Here is a 17,457-nt window from a genome sequence, read left to right on the forward strand (position 1 = left end):
ACGCGTGATACAACTGATTTGGTTATAGGTATTAACGTGCTTTAAAAGGAATGTAAAGCCTTTGTCAGCAAAAAGTTTAAAATCTTTTACACCTATTTTTAATCACCCTGTAATTCAGCACTCTGATATTTGTTATATTAATTTATTTATTTCTAATATAATGCGACAAGGCCGTGATTTCCGCCGGTAGAAAGTCTGCAGGGACATGTAGAAAACAATGCTTAGTTTTAATATGTTGAAAAGCGAGTACTAAAAAAGCTTTTTCTTATTATATTCATCATCGTCATCATATCACCCAATAGACCACTGTAAGGTATAGGACTCCCCCCAATCCAAGATGACCCGATCTCGCGCTGCCCGTATTGCTACTATTACTCTATTAATTATTCCTGAAACTATAGATTTTGGTACGTGTGTACCATACATTAAATAACAGCAAATTAAATATATATTCACTCCTTTAAACCTTTTAGACCTATTGTAAATCATTCTGTTTATGAGATACACAGTACTTAAACCAAAAATCTAATGTTATATTGTAACAGTGAAAACTAGCCCGCCTTCTATTATTTAATTCAACAAAACAGTACATGAGTATCGTAATTGTTCTCTTCATTGCCGAAGGTCCCTTAAAGATCCTCGTAACCTTATTTGTTATTTCCTGCATTCTGTATTCTGTTTTCCATAGTCCAATCGACGCATTTATTATTGGAAGTTCCGTAAGAGCTGGAATTCGATTACAGTTGCCTCGGACTCTACCCCACGTTTTTTTTGTCTTTGATTTTTGTCTATAATCTACCTGTCCCTCTCTCTCTCTCACTCTCACTCACTCACTCACTCACTCTCTCTCTTTATATATATATATATATATATATATATATATACATATATATATGCGTGTGTGTGTGTATATATACATATATGTATGTGTGTATATATTTATAAATATATATCCGGGAAGAGGGGCCGGAAAGTAATATTGTTTCTGTGTATGTCGGTATTTGATGGTCATTTGGCATCTCATTATGTACTTGGAAAACTTTGTATACTAGATGGTAAAAGGTTGTAGGTGACGAAGGTGAATATATTGTTGATTAGAAATAAAAACTTGTTAAAAATTTAGTCGTGTGAATTTAACTTAAGAAAACGATATTACTTTCTGGTTCTCCCAATATAAATACAATTTGAGATTTTTTCCTGTCTTGACTTATCACGATTTCTCTGACTCTCTCTCTAGCCGATTGAGAGAACGAGAGGTTAAACCGAATTATACGAAACTCTACCATCAAACAGGGTTGTAGAGGCGTTGATTTAGTTAGCCGAGTAGAGGTCAATTAAGAACTGATTTTACGAAGTTCCTCTCACAAGTGGATTTACAGGGCGTGTTCATCAAGTTTATACACTAGGAGATAAGATATATACATATATAAAAGAATTTCACATACATATGTACTGACTTATCTCGATAGCTCTGGATCAGAGATTTGAATTTCGGTAGGAATATACCTTTCGCGGGTTCAAAAGGCAGAAGTCCTCTAAGAACGGATTAAAGGGGCATCCATTAATTTTGTGAAGCGTGCAGGGTGCAGCGAGTTATATAAATGAAGACGTATTTTAGAGAACTGGACCATATTTTATATCAAAGATTAATGTAGAGGTCAAGTGATCCAAGGTATATCTACCAGATGAAGTTCGTTGCGTCAAAACTCAGTACAAATAAGATGGAAGCGTAATAGGTCAGTTCTACTCTTTGTTATAAATGTACCGTTGACAATAAAGCTAGTGATGTAAAAGAAACACATTGATGTCTTGACGTATATCGATGTGTTTCTATTTATATTACCTACGTCATATTTATTTTAGGTTGGTCTGCTTGTTTACGTAATATATTATTTAACTTATACATTATTTGATTTCGAGGACGATAGTTAATAGGTTCATTTTTTTATCGATCAATTATTTATATCTGTATGAAACTATATTTAGTTTAAAATAAAAGCTCTTTATTTTAAATTGCCTTATAAAATCGTCTGTTTTAATGTTATTTGCTTTTGATACTAAAGTGAAAATTTATACTATTTAGAGAAATGTATTGACGGATTTTGAAACTTAATATTTTCTCCACTTAAGTTTTCTCATTTGATTTAGTATCGACAGTTGTGCAATTTTTTTTTCTTATCACGAGCTGCAAAAAGTTTTGACATCTTTCTAGATGCCCCGAAGATACATTTAAAATTTCCTTCGAAGTTTAATTTATAAGGTCTTACCTTTCAGACTATCTTTAGTATTGTGTTAAAACTAGTTTTTATTGTTACCTATGTTTGAAGATAAATATTAACTTACACATATGAACAAAAATAATACAGCTTGTTAAGCAGTTTTTGGATATTTTAAAATTTATGATATGTATGACCACCGAGTGTGGCTAAACGTTCTGACACGGGGTAACAGTATTACCTAAATTGCTGTACCGTCCCTTTGGAAAGTGTGGTGAGGTGGGGGCTAAAGAAAAAACAGCATAAGCGCAGCAGCTGCAAGCGCTGACGGCTGACTGACGAAATCTGACAGACGGTACTACCTCAGTCTCTCTGCGCGCATACCTTAGGCGCGGTACAGTGGTTTCGGTAGCACTATAGTGCAATTTTTCGAGTAAACAGCTACGATGCTCCGGACGACTTTGAATTTGAAAATTAATAAATAAATAGAAAGTATATTCTTTTCCAATGGTATAAAATCGTTTAAAATTTCCTATATGTGATAAAATAAACATTTATCCTTGATTTTCCTTAACGACTATCGATATCAAAGACTTATAAGAACGGCACTTATCGAATCAAGCGCATATAATTTAGGCCAATTCAATATATCGTCGCGAGTAGGAAAAATCCTTCGCTCGGGCAAAGTGGAAGTGAAATGTTGCAATAAGTGAATTTGTTCATATCGAAGTGAGATCTATGTTGTATATGTTCGCAGTGCTGGTGATATGTTCAGCGCAGTGTCTACAGCTGGAGAGCCAGGCGTCCACGCGGCGGCCGAGGGTGACCAAGTACAGCAAGACCACAATCACCCCAGGCGGCTCCACGGTAAGTGGCTATTGTAACGCTACCCCTGAACATGTGCCTTGAAGTTCTGGAGTAGCAACCACAGGCTAGTAAACGCGGTTGTAGCGTCCGCCTTCAAGGCACCAAGATATTTTTAAGGACGTCAGAAGACACTGGATGTAAGCAGCTTTCAACCGCTTCTATTAAAAATATTCGTCCGGGAATGGGTAGAAGTACTGTGATATTATAATTGTTTTAGGAGAAACAGTGATTTTATACTACCACAAAGGGAATGCCTTTGTGGTAGGAGTTTATTTCAAGGGATCACACAATGTATATGCTTGCAATATAAAGCGTACAAATTTTACGCGGATTTCTAAGGTTACCTAGCCCAGTTCTAAATAGTACAATAATGAAGAAGAAAGAATAATTTTCAGCTCAATACTGCTGAAAAATAGGTGACTAAGCTTCTAAAATTTTCACTACGCAAACAAAAAAAAAGTTTATCAAACAGATATTCGTAATCAATGTGAATAATTTTTAAAGTTAAAATAAAGCTCTTTAGGTTTATAAGTTGCACTGTTATTATATTATATTAATGACATTGAAAATATCATTCGAAAAAAACCTTAAAGTTTGCTGTGAGCTCTTGTCAAATAAGGAACCCTCCTTACTTTACATTCAAGCAAGGCATCATAGGGGAGCTCAATTTGATTCAGGCTTCATAAAATTAGTAATTGTTTTACGGGCAACCGTCTACGGTATTACAACACACTCCCAAACCAATATCGCTAAATTAACATGTAATAAATTTAAGAAGTTCAATAAACAAACAACTGGTAAATAAATCTTATAACAGTGTGTAGGATTTTTTAAATGATAAAAAAGCTTTTGTTAAGGCCCCATTTTTTGGACCTCTTGTACTCTTTGTTATATCGTGGACAGGTATTATTATTTTTATTTTTCAGTTTTTATTTGCTTATCACTCTTCTCTTCCGTTCAAAATCTCTATTAGTTTTCCTCTTCCATTCTTCACGTGTTATTTCATTTATTTACATTTCATCCACACCTCAACTTTCTTACTTCCCCACACTCTTTTGGTATATCAGACGACTGTTTATATTTTGATTTTTATTTCAGGATCCACACTTATATTATTTCTATACTGTGTTTACTCTAATTAATAATTCGTTATTTTGCTTTTCTTCTTACCTGATCTTTGTTGCATTTTAATTTATAATTTTTCGGTAATACCCCAAAAAGTTGTGACGACACTCTATCTCTTCCACTAGGGAGGCGACGGTACCACTCTGGATTCTTATTCCTAACTCTAGCTCACAGTCTGCTCTTTCACTTGAAAATGCGGTTGATAAGGCTTGGAAATGCATCGCTCTATTACCGTATTAAGGATAATGTAAAAGTGTTAAGAAAAACACGTCCGAGTTTGTTGGGGGCTCTTCTCAGACCAAAGCGCTTTTGAAATTCCTGTAGCTTCAAGTTAAAGAGTGGTATTGATGCTGAGAAGCTTAACTTGTCCTCTTCTGGCATTGTTTTTAAGACGTATTATGGCTTTAAGGTTACTCTGTGAATAATAATTTGAATAAATAAATAAATAAAAGTTAACAGAGAAAAGGTATGTTCTGGACAAGCATGTAATATTATAGACCTCGTCATCGCTTGACATCAGGCAAGACAGAGGTCAAATGCTAAGAAGGATAAAAAAATACCTAAGTTTTCAAACTACATGAGATAGTATAGCAACGAAGAAGAATGATAAAGTTTAAGATTAATCGTATATATTATTAATTAACGTTGTTCTGGAAGAGAAACAGATAATCAATGACGATTGTATATGTAAAGAAAATTCGAATATAGTTTGTAATACGTGTCCAGTTAAATAACTGTGTAAATTGTATTTTGATAATTGCAATAAATAAAAGCAGCTTGAGATAATATTAGAGCTCCTCAATTGCAGCCACTGCTAGAAGATTCACTGTGCCCTCGGCGCATTCAGGAGTAAGGCTTCACGGTGGCGCGTACGATATTTCATTATTTTGCTATGATGGACGAATATGGAGGCGATACATTTCACACCATTCAGAAAGCGTATCGTATTATATCAAGTTTATTATAAGTTAGGTAATAGGCTTATGATGAAGACAATGTATAATTGAAGTCGTCGCACGACTGAAAGAGATTTGTTTGTGTTAAATATCTTTTTAATTTCATTTTGTTATGTGAAACATTGTTTTGAAGTAAAGCATTATTATTATAATATATAACGTCTGAAGCTGGTTTTAAAATGAAGTAGGTAGTAAGGCATCCCGCTTGTGCAACCAAAGGCAGTTGTGGCTGCAAGGTTCTCAAGTTACGACCACTTGAAATATAAGCGACGACATAGACAAGCTTGCAGGTATATTAAGTAAAATAATGTTAGTAGCATATGTTCTCTCTTCTTTTTCATTCATTAGTAAAAACCTAAGAAAATGTGAAAACATGGTTTTACTTTTTGGTTACATATTTCACTTTGTACAGTAATAGTTATTCACTAAAAAAAGCCAAAATTGAAAACCTTTTCAGTGTTTATATGTGTTAAATGCAGTTTGTGACATCATATATAATGACAACCTATTTGTTCATGTGGGCCTCCCGCAAAGATTACCACAATGACCGTTCTTGCACTGCCAGCTACCTTGTCTTTGGTTTAACTAGTGGAGGCCTACTTATGCCGCATCTACCGGTCCGTGGTAAAGAACTTTGCGGCCCCAACGGTCTTCGGCTGCACCAATGTAATGTGCTACGCTCACTGTCTCTTCAGACAACGTGACAACCCATGTATTATCTAAACATAAGAAAATATGCATTCATTGATTATTAATCACGACGAGATTTATTTGTAGACTACATTTAAATATTAAATGATATATTATTATTTAAAAAAAAACTGCTCTAACATGTAATAGTCTCGTAGGGTAATTTTCAGAAAATGCTTTATTTAAGTATTGCAAGCTATTTTTAACCTTATTTATACGGACGCTATGTGATTACGTTGAACGATTTTTTATCAATTTATAGAGATAAATAAATGATTTTTTAACTCAAAATTAAAAAATTTGAAGTGGAATTAAAAATGTTGAAGGATGATTTTTATTAGTAAAAGTTTGCTTTCGTTGTGCTTCAAATTTATTTTCACGTGCCATGCAAAAACAATTTTCTTTTGTTAATCCACAAACAAGCCTTATTTGTCGATTGTTTTCTCCACTATGATCCCGTAGAGCAACAATTCAAAGGAGTCGCAGCACAGCGGTAGGGACTGAGATATGGGATCGTAGGTCGCGGGTTCGGTTCCCGTAGTGCAATTTTAAATAATTCACAATTTGTGCATTAATTATATAGGATTGCTATTGCTCACAAGTTTCCAAAGATAGCAGATTCTACTGAATAGCATAATATCACTCTGCGATCGCTAACCTGCCTGCCAAACGTTGCGATTATAGTATAACCTTCATGGAAATCTTTGGTGGAAGCCTATGTCTTGTAGTGGATGTCTATCGGCTGAAAAGAGAGAAGATAGAATCGTCAGTTCGCGTTATGTACCCGTAAGCTGAGACCCTGCGTCTTAGTACGTTATTATTATTCCAGCTGTTCGTAATTCACTGCTGGGCATGGACATTCTTCATAGGTTTTCAATAGGACAAGTTTGAGTTGGTCTGCATCCCGTGTTTTGCTACGACCTTAGTAATGTTATCTAATGGATTCAGGCGTTAATTTGCGGAAGTCCATCCTTAGTAAGAAAAGGACCAATATATAGCTACTTCCGTATATGCAGTAGTAGTCGTAAGTATAGCAGTAATAGACTCTGTGTTTGACACTATTCGGTGTAACATTACTCCTGAAGATGCCCCGTGGAAGGGTGAAACACGTGTTGAGTGATTTAGCGGTGGTAGTTGTGTAATTCGCATTGTTTGCCGCATGCGCATTTGTTAGCGGGCTGGCGAGCGGTTCACTTTATTGCACGACTGCTATTGCATGTGCGGAAGTAGCTATATATTGGTGCTTTTCTTACTTAGTAATGTTGTCTATCCACATTGTGTTTGGCTGTCCTATATTGCGCTTGCCGGACTGTGGTCTCCACTCCAGAACATTTTGGTCTCAGCGGCTATCAGTTTTACACGCTATGTGACCCATTCACTACCACCTCATCATGACAATCCGCTGTACTTTGTCCGATTACTAATGTCTAGGGACCTGCTTATTCTTGATTCGATTTCGAAGAGATATACCAAGTATAGCCATGTCTATGGATAGTTAGATAGTACCAGCAATGAGGTAAAGGAAGACGCCACGTTTCAACATTACTCGTAGACCTTTGTTTTAAGACACCTAGTTATATTAGACGAGATATTTCGTAATTTCCCGATCGCTGCCTAGCCAAGTTAGATTTGACAGTTGATTAATTGACTCCATTTTCTTGAAGTTGGACTGTTAGCTACACGTCCAGTTCGACTTTAAGAATCTTATCCATGTTCATTTTAAAGCTCAGAGACTCTAAAGGTGTATCCTAGGTAAAAAATATTGTGATAAACTAAATATATACACATAGACAAACAGATAGACCAGAATTATTGTAAAGATAATCATATAAAGCAACTCATATTGCCTTTTAAGCTAAAGTAATATATAACTTTGCGAACGACATTTTTCTATTATGCGTAATAGAGGCGGTTGGATCGCGTCACATGTTGTGAACGCGCCTTTATGTTGAAAAATTATTTGTTCTAGAAACGTCGGGAATGTTTCTTGCTCTGATATTACTTAGATAATGACATCGGAGTGCTTTTGTTGCCAAGTATCTAACGTATTCTTGAACAGAATGTGTACTTATTATTTCATTTATTTTGTTGTTATGGAAGTTTTTGTAACCTAGTTTTGGTACAGACTGTATCGTAAATGTAAATTTGTTTATTTAATAATATATATTAAAATATTGATATGTACATTCCGGTGTGTATTGTCGATATGACATTCTGTGATATTCCTGCTGTGGGTAATACTCGAATTTGGTCGGTTGGTGTGTCCAGATAGACCACAGATTAACATATGGTCCAATAATGCATTTGCGAATTGTACCATGTGCTTCCAAAAAAATAATTCAACGACTTATAAGTACTTCTTGTGAGACATACTTGAATACGTGGTGTGTTCAACAGGTCGTTCACACTTGAATATTCTATCGGACAATGTAGGTTACCAACGGTTTACAACGGAATATTCCGTAGGGCGTCTTGTCCCATTGTTGGTTCTAACTATATTAATCAAATGAGCACTGTGTTTTACTCGCCCATAGTTAAATATTTCTTCGATCAGTGTTTGTGATGCACACTGTTCGTTATTATTTGATTTACACACAATTTTATCCAAGAAGGTTTACAATTGGTGTTACGATTGAATAAGATATAGGAGACGTGTATTACCGCTGGTTTATATTAACTGGTAAAACTTCTTTACAGACCACGGATTCTCAAGCGCAAAAAAAAATGACCACTCGCAAAGTGGATTGATTATTTTAATATTTTTTATTTAATATTCTTTATTGTACACGTTAGGATACATTTAATAAGTTTCACAATAATATAAAAAAAAGTACAATGGACGGTCTTATCACACAAGGCAATCTCTTACAGAACCATAGTATGGAAAAGGTAAAAGTAATAATAATGGGTAGTTTACGTGTACAAAAAATACATATTTACAAAGAAACGAACATAGACATACATACATACAGACTTATGTATATAACATAAATTTATAATAAATAAGGTATAACACGTGTTATAAATTTCAATGGCACTTGCCACAGAAAGAAAGAGGAAGAAAAAGAAATGAATTAACAGATAGATAGTCTTGTTAAGGGTATCTTCTTAAGGTCATCGGAAGACGTCGGATGCAAGCCAACCGGTTCTATTAAAAATTTATCAGAGGACTTCCTATAGTAGAAATTACGAAGATGTCGATACATATTTTCATGTGTATTTCCTACAATCGACTATGGCCACTATTTTAATGTGATAAACCAATTCTGTTTACTCGTTAGCATTTTATTTAGCAGGGTTTGAAGTGGTAGATATCTATAAAGTGACTTGGTAGAAAGTAGCTTAGTCACTTTATAGATATCTGCTAACTTAATATTTTAGTAGTCTCGGCATGACACGGCGCAGAACTTCCACAGAGATTCCCGGCTTGACCTGTAATTTAATTCACGTTTAGTGTTTTGCGTTGAACGTATCAAAAAGGGTTTTGATAAGTAGGTATTATTGATATAAAGGATATTAAAAAGATTAGTCTTTTAACATTTATAACACTTTTTACGCTTCCTGGCTATTTAATTGTTAAACATGTAATTTTATATTCTTCTAAAAGTATAGTCTTTCTTTTGACTGTTCTTCTCAGGTCGGATGAATTTATTACCCTAAGCGGTAGTAAACTTATTTCGGTGTTAATATGCGATGCAATATTTGAAATTGATCCAAAATATTTACAACATATAACGGTCAATCTTTACATGACTTCCGGTAGATTTCGAACCACATATTCTGAATGATCAGGTAGACGATGCTTAGGCCCACCGCTTGATATAGTCGAGGTCACGGGAAGTCGATCTTTACAGAAAACCTATGCCTCTCTTTGTCTAGTCTATTGGCTGGCTTGGTGATGATTCTTCTTCTACGAGCAGATCTACGTATCCAATTATAGCCAAAAATAATTTTCGCACAAATGTCATAAATAAAAGATTTTTAAAACATGTACATTGTTATATAATGGATGTCGGTGATTATATTGTTTTTTTTTGTTAAAGGAAGCGGCAACGGAGAGAAGCTTGCTTACGGCTACATATCGTCTGCTCGGCGGCGGAGGAGAGACTTGCATTCTGCTCACAGTGGACGCCCTCCTTGACATATCCTATCTTACAAAGCTCAACGAACGTGCTGTGAGTTAATCTTTTATATTAAAATAGTCGCATTTACATGAACATCACTTAAGTTATATTTAATAGTAATTATATGATTATATATATCGAATATTTGTTGTCAAAGATTCTTTAAATATTGATGGCTATATATATTATTTATAATTGATATATCATCATATACATCACTTTAATATCCTTTGATATCTTAAATCGAAGCGATGCTTAAACTTTTGTAACAGGGAGGCCAAAATATCACTCGCGAGCCTCACGTGACACTTTGAAGAAATATTTTTTTGGTTCGATTATTTGTAAAATTATTTCAATATTCGGAATAAAATACTTTTGTGCATCATTTTATTCCACTTTAAACTTCGTGAAATCCAAACACCGACTAATCAACCAGCATCTGACCAAATTACTGAGAAGTCCTATTACCAATATTTCACAATATATTAAAGAGCTATAAAGTGAAATAAATGTATTTGATTTTTGATATTTAATTACGCATATGTTTTTTTATTAAAATAATTGCTGTTTAATACCTTCGAAATACGTATAGAAGAGCTCTTTAAGAATGACTAACTTACATACAGAATGATAATGTAAAATATTCCGTGTTTACTGTAGTTCCGTTTTTAAACAATATACACATACGAGATTGTTGTCTGTTTACACTTTGGTAACTTTCACAACTGCATTTTTGAGAGAGTGCAGCGGAATTACACCAAAACATTCTCCCATCTCGTTTCTTTTATCGGACAATAAGACGTATGGCGACATTCACGGCGATATTCACGACATCCGAACATGGTCGAAATCTTTCCACCCGCACCAAGCGTTTTATTACTACTTTAATAATACGAACAGCCAAGGAGTGGCAGAACCTACCGGCGTCATGGTTTCCAGCTAATTATAACTTAGGAGTCTTCAAAACAACAGTGAATAGGTTTCTTTTAGACAAGCATGTACCATCGTAGAACTCGTCATTGCCTAACATCAGGCAAAACAGAGGTCTAACGCTTCACCTATAAAGGATAAAAAAAAATTTCGCAGTACGCGAGGACAAGTCAGACTTGCCATTGTTTGTAGGTGCAGGGCTGGCTTTCTTTACGTGCCTAGCGACAGATCTGTCTCTAAACGAAAGCGTACCACATCAGTAAAAAATTCAATCGCGAAAAATTTACTATTTTGAAAAATGTCTGGAACTATCAAGGAGCTTGGTCACCCTTGCTATATATTATGTTCGCTGTTATAAAACAGTATCTTACTTAGCTTGGTTATACTTCTTTACCAGTTCGATGATAAGGAATTAGAAAGCCGCGTTTACACTGATCAATTAAAATATGGATGTCTTTTGAAAAAAAAAATTGTCATCAATTGGAAGAGTGACTGAGTGACAAAGATAAGTTACTATTTTCTACACGCTATTGGTGGTTAAGCAAGGAAACTTAAGTGACTTGTAGTTTTTTTGTTTATTCATCTATTACTACGTTATATATCCTCCTAGAATTAAGACGGAAAAAAACATTTTTATTTCAGGACGCAAACACGTTCGTGCCAAACAATGCCAACGTAGCCGGCGTGTGCAAGGAGGGTGACGCCGAGACTTTAATACTCTCATTTAAAGAGTTCTCTTTAGAATGGTCCTTCGCTAAGGTGTGTATTACGTGTGTTATTTCTATAAAGTCTTTTCTGAATTGCCATTTTGGAAGCCTGAGCAGCCATTAATTTGTAAGTTTTAATTTTCACACAGTTTTCGGATCGAGTATCTCAATGAAATTTTAATTGATTAATTTTTTATTAATTCTATCTCTAATTATAATTTTTTTATAGCCGTTAATATTTGTGTTGAATACAAAAAATAGACTTCTTACTAGGAATCAGTGCTATAGTAGGGGTTAAGCTTTAGAATATCTACTGTTGGAGACAGCTCTCCTGAATAGAAATCGTTTTCCAGATATCTTAGTAAGGTCATCTGCCTACTTTGAGGGTGGAGCTCCTACGTTGAACTTTCCCCTCCGTAGTCTCCACTCTAGAACTTTAAGGACCCAGCGACCATCTGTTCTGCCCGTGCCCTATATGATCTGCCTACTGCCACTACCATTTACAAATCCACTGACTGACTTTTATATCTTGCGTGTATTAATATTGAGCTAAGCACAACAATAATAATCTTTTTCCTAAATCGTAATATTTATTTAGTAGCTTATTTTATTTATTTAATAAATACTGTTATACTTCGAGCAGTAGTAGCCTTGCGGTCGAGGTTATAACATTGTATATGTTATATAAATCATACTTTGAGGATTGCGACTGCCCAGGAACAAGTTTCCAGAGGAAGGGCCGCACCGTCTTCTGCGTACCATAATACCTCTATGCGAACCCGCCTGCCAAGCGTAGTGATTATAGTTTATCCCCTCGTAGATGTCTTTGGGGTATGCCTGTGGATATATATGGCCTAAAACGACAATAACGTATATATACTATATCAAAATATCATTTAAAATCTACTTATACTATTGCAACTTGGAAGTCTTTTTCGATGCAAATAATTTATAGCTGTTGTTAAAATGTATCATTTCCTTTGCACTAAGCAAGCAAGCCTGTCTCGTAGAGAACAGAGTTATATATTATAGCTAAGATATTATTTATTTTTCCATTTTTTTTTGTTCTAGTAATTATATTAAAAGTATATTATTAAATAGATCTTATAATAGTGTTCAAAAAATTTAGTTGCTCGAGATGTATGGAACTTGTTTTGATGGATGACTCATCATTCATTATAATTATTAATAAAAAAAAATTAAATTAAACTTTAAAAAATCAACTGTTGAGTTTTTGGGCGGCTTTTCTGAGTAGATCATTATTCCGAGCCGGCCGAAGCTTACTACTTATATTGTTAAAATAATCGACGTTTCAAAAGTGCTTGTTAACGCCCACCTAAATAAACATATTATGCATTTACCATATTGCCATGAAAGTATTAATAAAATAATTTGCTAAATTTTTTAGACTCCCGGAGGTGAACGCTGGTATGCAGACTACCTTCGACTGACCTACAACTCCAGCTCGCGTATATTGGAGCATGCTGCACAGCAGGGTCGACGTGTCACTCTAACAACAGGACCACGGGCTTTGCTCTTCCCTACACCCGTCGGCAAATCTTTCTTTTGTCCAGAAGAGACGATTGTGGAATTGACTGAAGATGATGCAAAGTCAGTAAATCTTTTTAAAGTGAAATTAATTCTTAACATTTCATGGTTTCTTCGTGTATGCGCTTATTTTTTTTTGACCGGACCTTCAGTGCTGCTCAATTGGCATTACGCAGAGGGCATCTATCCTTCTCTTTTAAGATAGCGAAGATCAAAGGCTCTTGGGGGAGTCTCGGCCCGGGCGAACATGCTCTAAGATTGGTTTATTTGAGGGTCTATCTTTAAAAATCTAACGAGTAGTATGGATAGGTTTCGGGTACAGTGATTGGAGCTGTGATGCCTACGTAGCAGGTTTAGGAAGGCTCTTTTGCAATACATTGACGTTTATCTTCACCGACAATGCTCTTCTTTCTACCTAATTGACTTTTACTTAAATATACTTTTGAAGTCCGTTCCAGAAATTAGCTGATGTTCACTCCTAATGGGCTTTAATCCTTCACTTCTACTTATGCACATTCACTATGAATCTATTCTGAGCTATTTCGTTATCTAGGTTTTAGTCCTTGTTCATCTTCTTTGTTTGTTGTTATTTTATATTTGTTTCTCATGGAACAATAAATTCTTTCACAACTACACGTGTTGATGTTCTTGATTGTAAAAATAAAATTTGGTGATGTTTGTACCAATGCTGTTTTACTTATGCTTTTTGACAGGCCTAAACCCTTCGGCATGTCATAGAGAGATTTTGATGTTATACCAGTCGTGCCTACGTATACCACATACAATAATGCTTCCCGTCTTATTTACGCAATCTGGAGATAATTTAGAGGCAGAAAATACTATTTATTTTATTAGAAGTTTTTCTGTTTTTTCTTTGTAGTTTACGTCGATTGATCGTTAGAATTTATAATATAATCGAGTTTACGGTGATGGTGCACTAAAGGGGTTGATATAGTAGTTAAGCTGGTGAACAGTGATGATTCAGTTCTCAGGTCTTTCTCGAAAGCTTTAGTTGCGATCTGCTACATTTGTTCTACCGATTGTTCGGTCGTGATAGCTTCTCAGGTCGCTGATAGAGGTTTCTTGTCTGCTGTTTCACAGAGAATAACTGCAGATATTTACGTTGTTTTGTCCAAATTAATTTTATTTAATATTATTAGATCGCTGTGAATTTTTTTTATATGTTGGTTCTTTAATAGGAACAATTATTTGAAATTACTTATTATTTCTGAAATTTGTGTAAAATTGTTAGAAAAGAAAATAAACATCTAAAGAAGTTAATAATTTTTCTGAGTCAATTTGAAAACGATATTAATGTTTATTTTAAAAATAACACAAAGTTTTTTAGGACGCTTAGATCAGCAATATATGATATCGTGAAATGTTTTCATAACATCTTCTGAAACGGGATTATAAATGTATACGTTTGTAATAAGACTCTTATAATTGAGTTACAATTTCAGATCGTTGTTTTATGTGCCTATGTTTTATATCGAAATTTATTCATTTTATTTTTAGGAAATATTGCGGACTAATTATAAATGATAAAGTTTTAATCTTATGTAGGTTAAAATTTGTTGATAACTAGCGTCTTTACTTATTCTAATTATGTACTGGAAATTTATTGTAACTAACTGAATAATTTGATGATTTTTATCCCGGAATGTCGTTTTATCTGTCGACAGTATAAGAAAGATGAAGTTTTTTCTGTTATATATAGTAAAGGGCACGTGAAGTTGCATTGATGTGATGGTATTGGATACAATCTGTCGGATTAGCATCTCTGTAAAGGCAGTATCTTAACAGTGATGCTACTCAGAAATCTGAAATGTAAAATTATATGTACTATTGTATTTCGATTGATTTTTTAATTACCTGAAAACTTGTGAGGGATTCTATGCTCCCAAGCTGCCAGTTTGACAGTTTGCTGATGGGAGATGGAAAGTGCCGCCTTCAATCATTTTTCTATACTTATGCTTAAGTGTCTTTTCTAACGGCCCCTCGTCATATTTCCACTCCTCTTCTTTGTATGCATTGATTGCAAGAGGGTCTTCACTTAATCCGTCGTAAAGCTGAATAATCTTCAGGCATCAGAGAAAAATACGTTGGACAATAAGTTGCTTCTAAGAGTTGTCTTTCTTTCATGTAAAGTGTCGAAGATATTTTAAAAATGAGTGAGAATGTTCGGAAGAGTCGTTGCTAGATCTGGTTCTGGATTTGGAGACATTAGTGCGATTCTGAGTCCACAATTTGCTTGTGGAGACTGAATTTGTTTGTTCTTCAGCTTCACATTTACAAGGCTACTTTTGTTCTGTCTCTTTGCATCATCATAAATGCAACCGTAAAACTTCCTTTGGTTGAATTGGCCACCGACCAACGTCTTCCGACTTTAACAAGGTCGTCTGTTCACCTTTTGAGTGGACATACTGCGCTGCGCCTGTCAATCCGTGGTCACTTCAGAACCCTAACGCCCCAACGACTATCTGTGCGCTATGTTGCCTGCTTACTGATACTTCATCTTGTCAAACCACTCGGCTATATCGAGCTCTGCATTTACCATTTGATCTCGAAGAGAAATTTCGAGTAGAACTCCCTCCATCTCTCGGTGAGCTAATGTGAACTTACCAATGGGACTCGATCTTAGAGGCCCCTTTTTCCATGTCGTAAGTCATCTCTGGTAACACACGATGGTAGACCTTCATCTTAATACGGACGTATATTGGACTAGAAGATTCCGATAGATTCCAAAGATCTCTAGTGAATGTATCTAATAGATTCAGGCGTTACCTTGCGGAAGTCCACCCTAAGTAAGAAAGGGACTAATATATAGCTACTTCCGCTATGCAGCAGTAGTCGTGCAATGAAGTGCAACGTCCGTCAGCCCGCTGATAAATGTGCATGCGGCAAACAATGCGAATAACAGAACTACCAACGTTAATTCACTCCTCACGTGTTTCATCCCTCCACGGGGCTTCCTCAGAATTAATGTCCGACCAGTGCCAAACACCGAGTCAGACACCGAGACACGGCGGAAGTAGCTATATATTAGTGTATAGTATATCTAATATATAAAATTTCCATGTTACAATGTTAGTTACCGTACTCCTTCGAAACGGCTTGACCGATTTTTACCAAGTTTTATATGCGTATTCAGTTGGTCTGAGAATCGGCTACTATCTATTTTCCATACCTCTAAGTGATAAGGGTGGTCCACCCCTATTTTTTTTAAACAATTTTTTTGGTTTTTATTTTATTATGATACAGCATACCAAAATACATACAACCCTAAATTTTCACCCCTCTACGATCAACCCTTATTTTTTATTTGTTAATTAAAAACTTTAATTTATTTTGCAAAACAACGTTTGCGGGTTCAGCTAGTATTATTATATATACTACTAAAAAATTTGTTTAAAAAATAAAAAAAAATTAGGGGTGGACCACCCTTATCACTTAGGAGTATGGAAAATAGATAGTAGCCGATTCTCATACCTACTGAATACGCATATAAAATTTGGTAAAAATCGGTCGAGCCGTGTCAGAGGAGTTCAAGTTCGACCACCGTGACACGAGAATTTTATATATTAGATATATTAGTAGTCCCTTTCTTACTTAAGTGAATGTAAACATTTGTCCACAGCTCCAAGGTCGCTCATCGTGCGAAGCTCTACCTGCGACAGATGCGTCTACAGGCGTTTATGTTCAAACGTGACGGGGAGTTCGGACCTCCATGGCATTGTACTGACTCTGCACGGTCGAGGTCCGAGACAGTGCCTGTAGCAGTTGGAGCGGCTTTAGCTATCGCGACCGCTGGCACTTTAGTCGGTTATGCTATTTGGCGTTATTTGAAAGTTAAAAAGGTTCAATACGACACTATGGAATGAAACGGTTGAAATTTTTATTTTATTTTGGCGCCTAAATTCAAACCAATTTCAGATATTGCATTTTGTTTATATGGCTCAATATGTCATTATCGATCCAATGTTTATTTCTTTTTCAATTACTTGTAATTGATTTTAATATTAGAATGAATTAAATAATTTTAAATTATTATGAAACTATATTGTTATTTTTTTATTATTTAATTATGGTGATATTTTTAAATGCAGCTTAAGGTAATTCAAAAATTGTTATTTTGCTAATGGCGCTAAAATGTTACGGTATAAATTATTTGTTTTGTTGCAAAGTAATTTTTCGGTGTGCTTTCTTTTGAATGGATGTTAATTTTTTTGTGCCATGTGTGAATGGACAATATTTCTGTGATTATGCGACTTTATTGGCACTGATTTTATAA

The 17,457-nt window shown here is 35.1% G+C and overlaps 1 protein-coding gene across 1 annotated transcript; it reads left to right on the forward strand.

Annotated features, from left to right (window-relative positions):
• Window positions 1-337: 337 nt before the first annotated feature.
• Window positions 338-17,095, forward strand: LOC137924872 (uncharacterized). The gene is made up of 6 exons (XM_068768255.1): window positions 338-407; window positions 2,974-3,083; window positions 9,898-10,029; window positions 11,551-11,667; window positions 13,024-13,226; window positions 16,804-17,095. The coding sequence occupies exons 1-6, from the start codon at window positions 338-340 to the stop codon at window positions 17,045-17,047; spliced, it is 876 nt and encodes a 291-aa protein (XP_068624356.1). The 3' UTR covers window positions 17,048-17,095.
• The last annotated feature ends 362 nt before the right edge of the window (window positions 17,096-17,457 follow it).

The sequence above is a fragment of the Battus philenor genome, unplaced genomic scaffold, assembly GCF_028537555.1.
Source record: "Battus philenor isolate CCGP_79_NKW_IND1 unplaced genomic scaffold, ilBatPhil1.0.hap1 SCAF_25, whole genome shotgun sequence".
Classification (NCBI taxonomy): Eukaryota; Metazoa; Arthropoda; class Insecta; order Lepidoptera; family Papilionidae; genus Battus; species Battus philenor.

Coding starts and splice junctions, on each gene's coding strand:
- LOC137924872 (XM_068768255.1), top strand. CDS start 338: ATGACCCGATCTCGCGCTGCCCGTATTGCTACTATTACTCTATTAATT. Junction 408..2,973: donor TCCTGAAACTATAGATTTTG/GTACGTGTGTAC, acceptor ATATGTTCGCAG/TGCTGGTGATATGTTCAGCG. Junction 11,668..13,023: donor TAGAATGGTCCTTCGCTAAG/GTGTGTATTACG, acceptor TAAATTTTTTAG/ACTCCCGGAGGTGAACGCTG.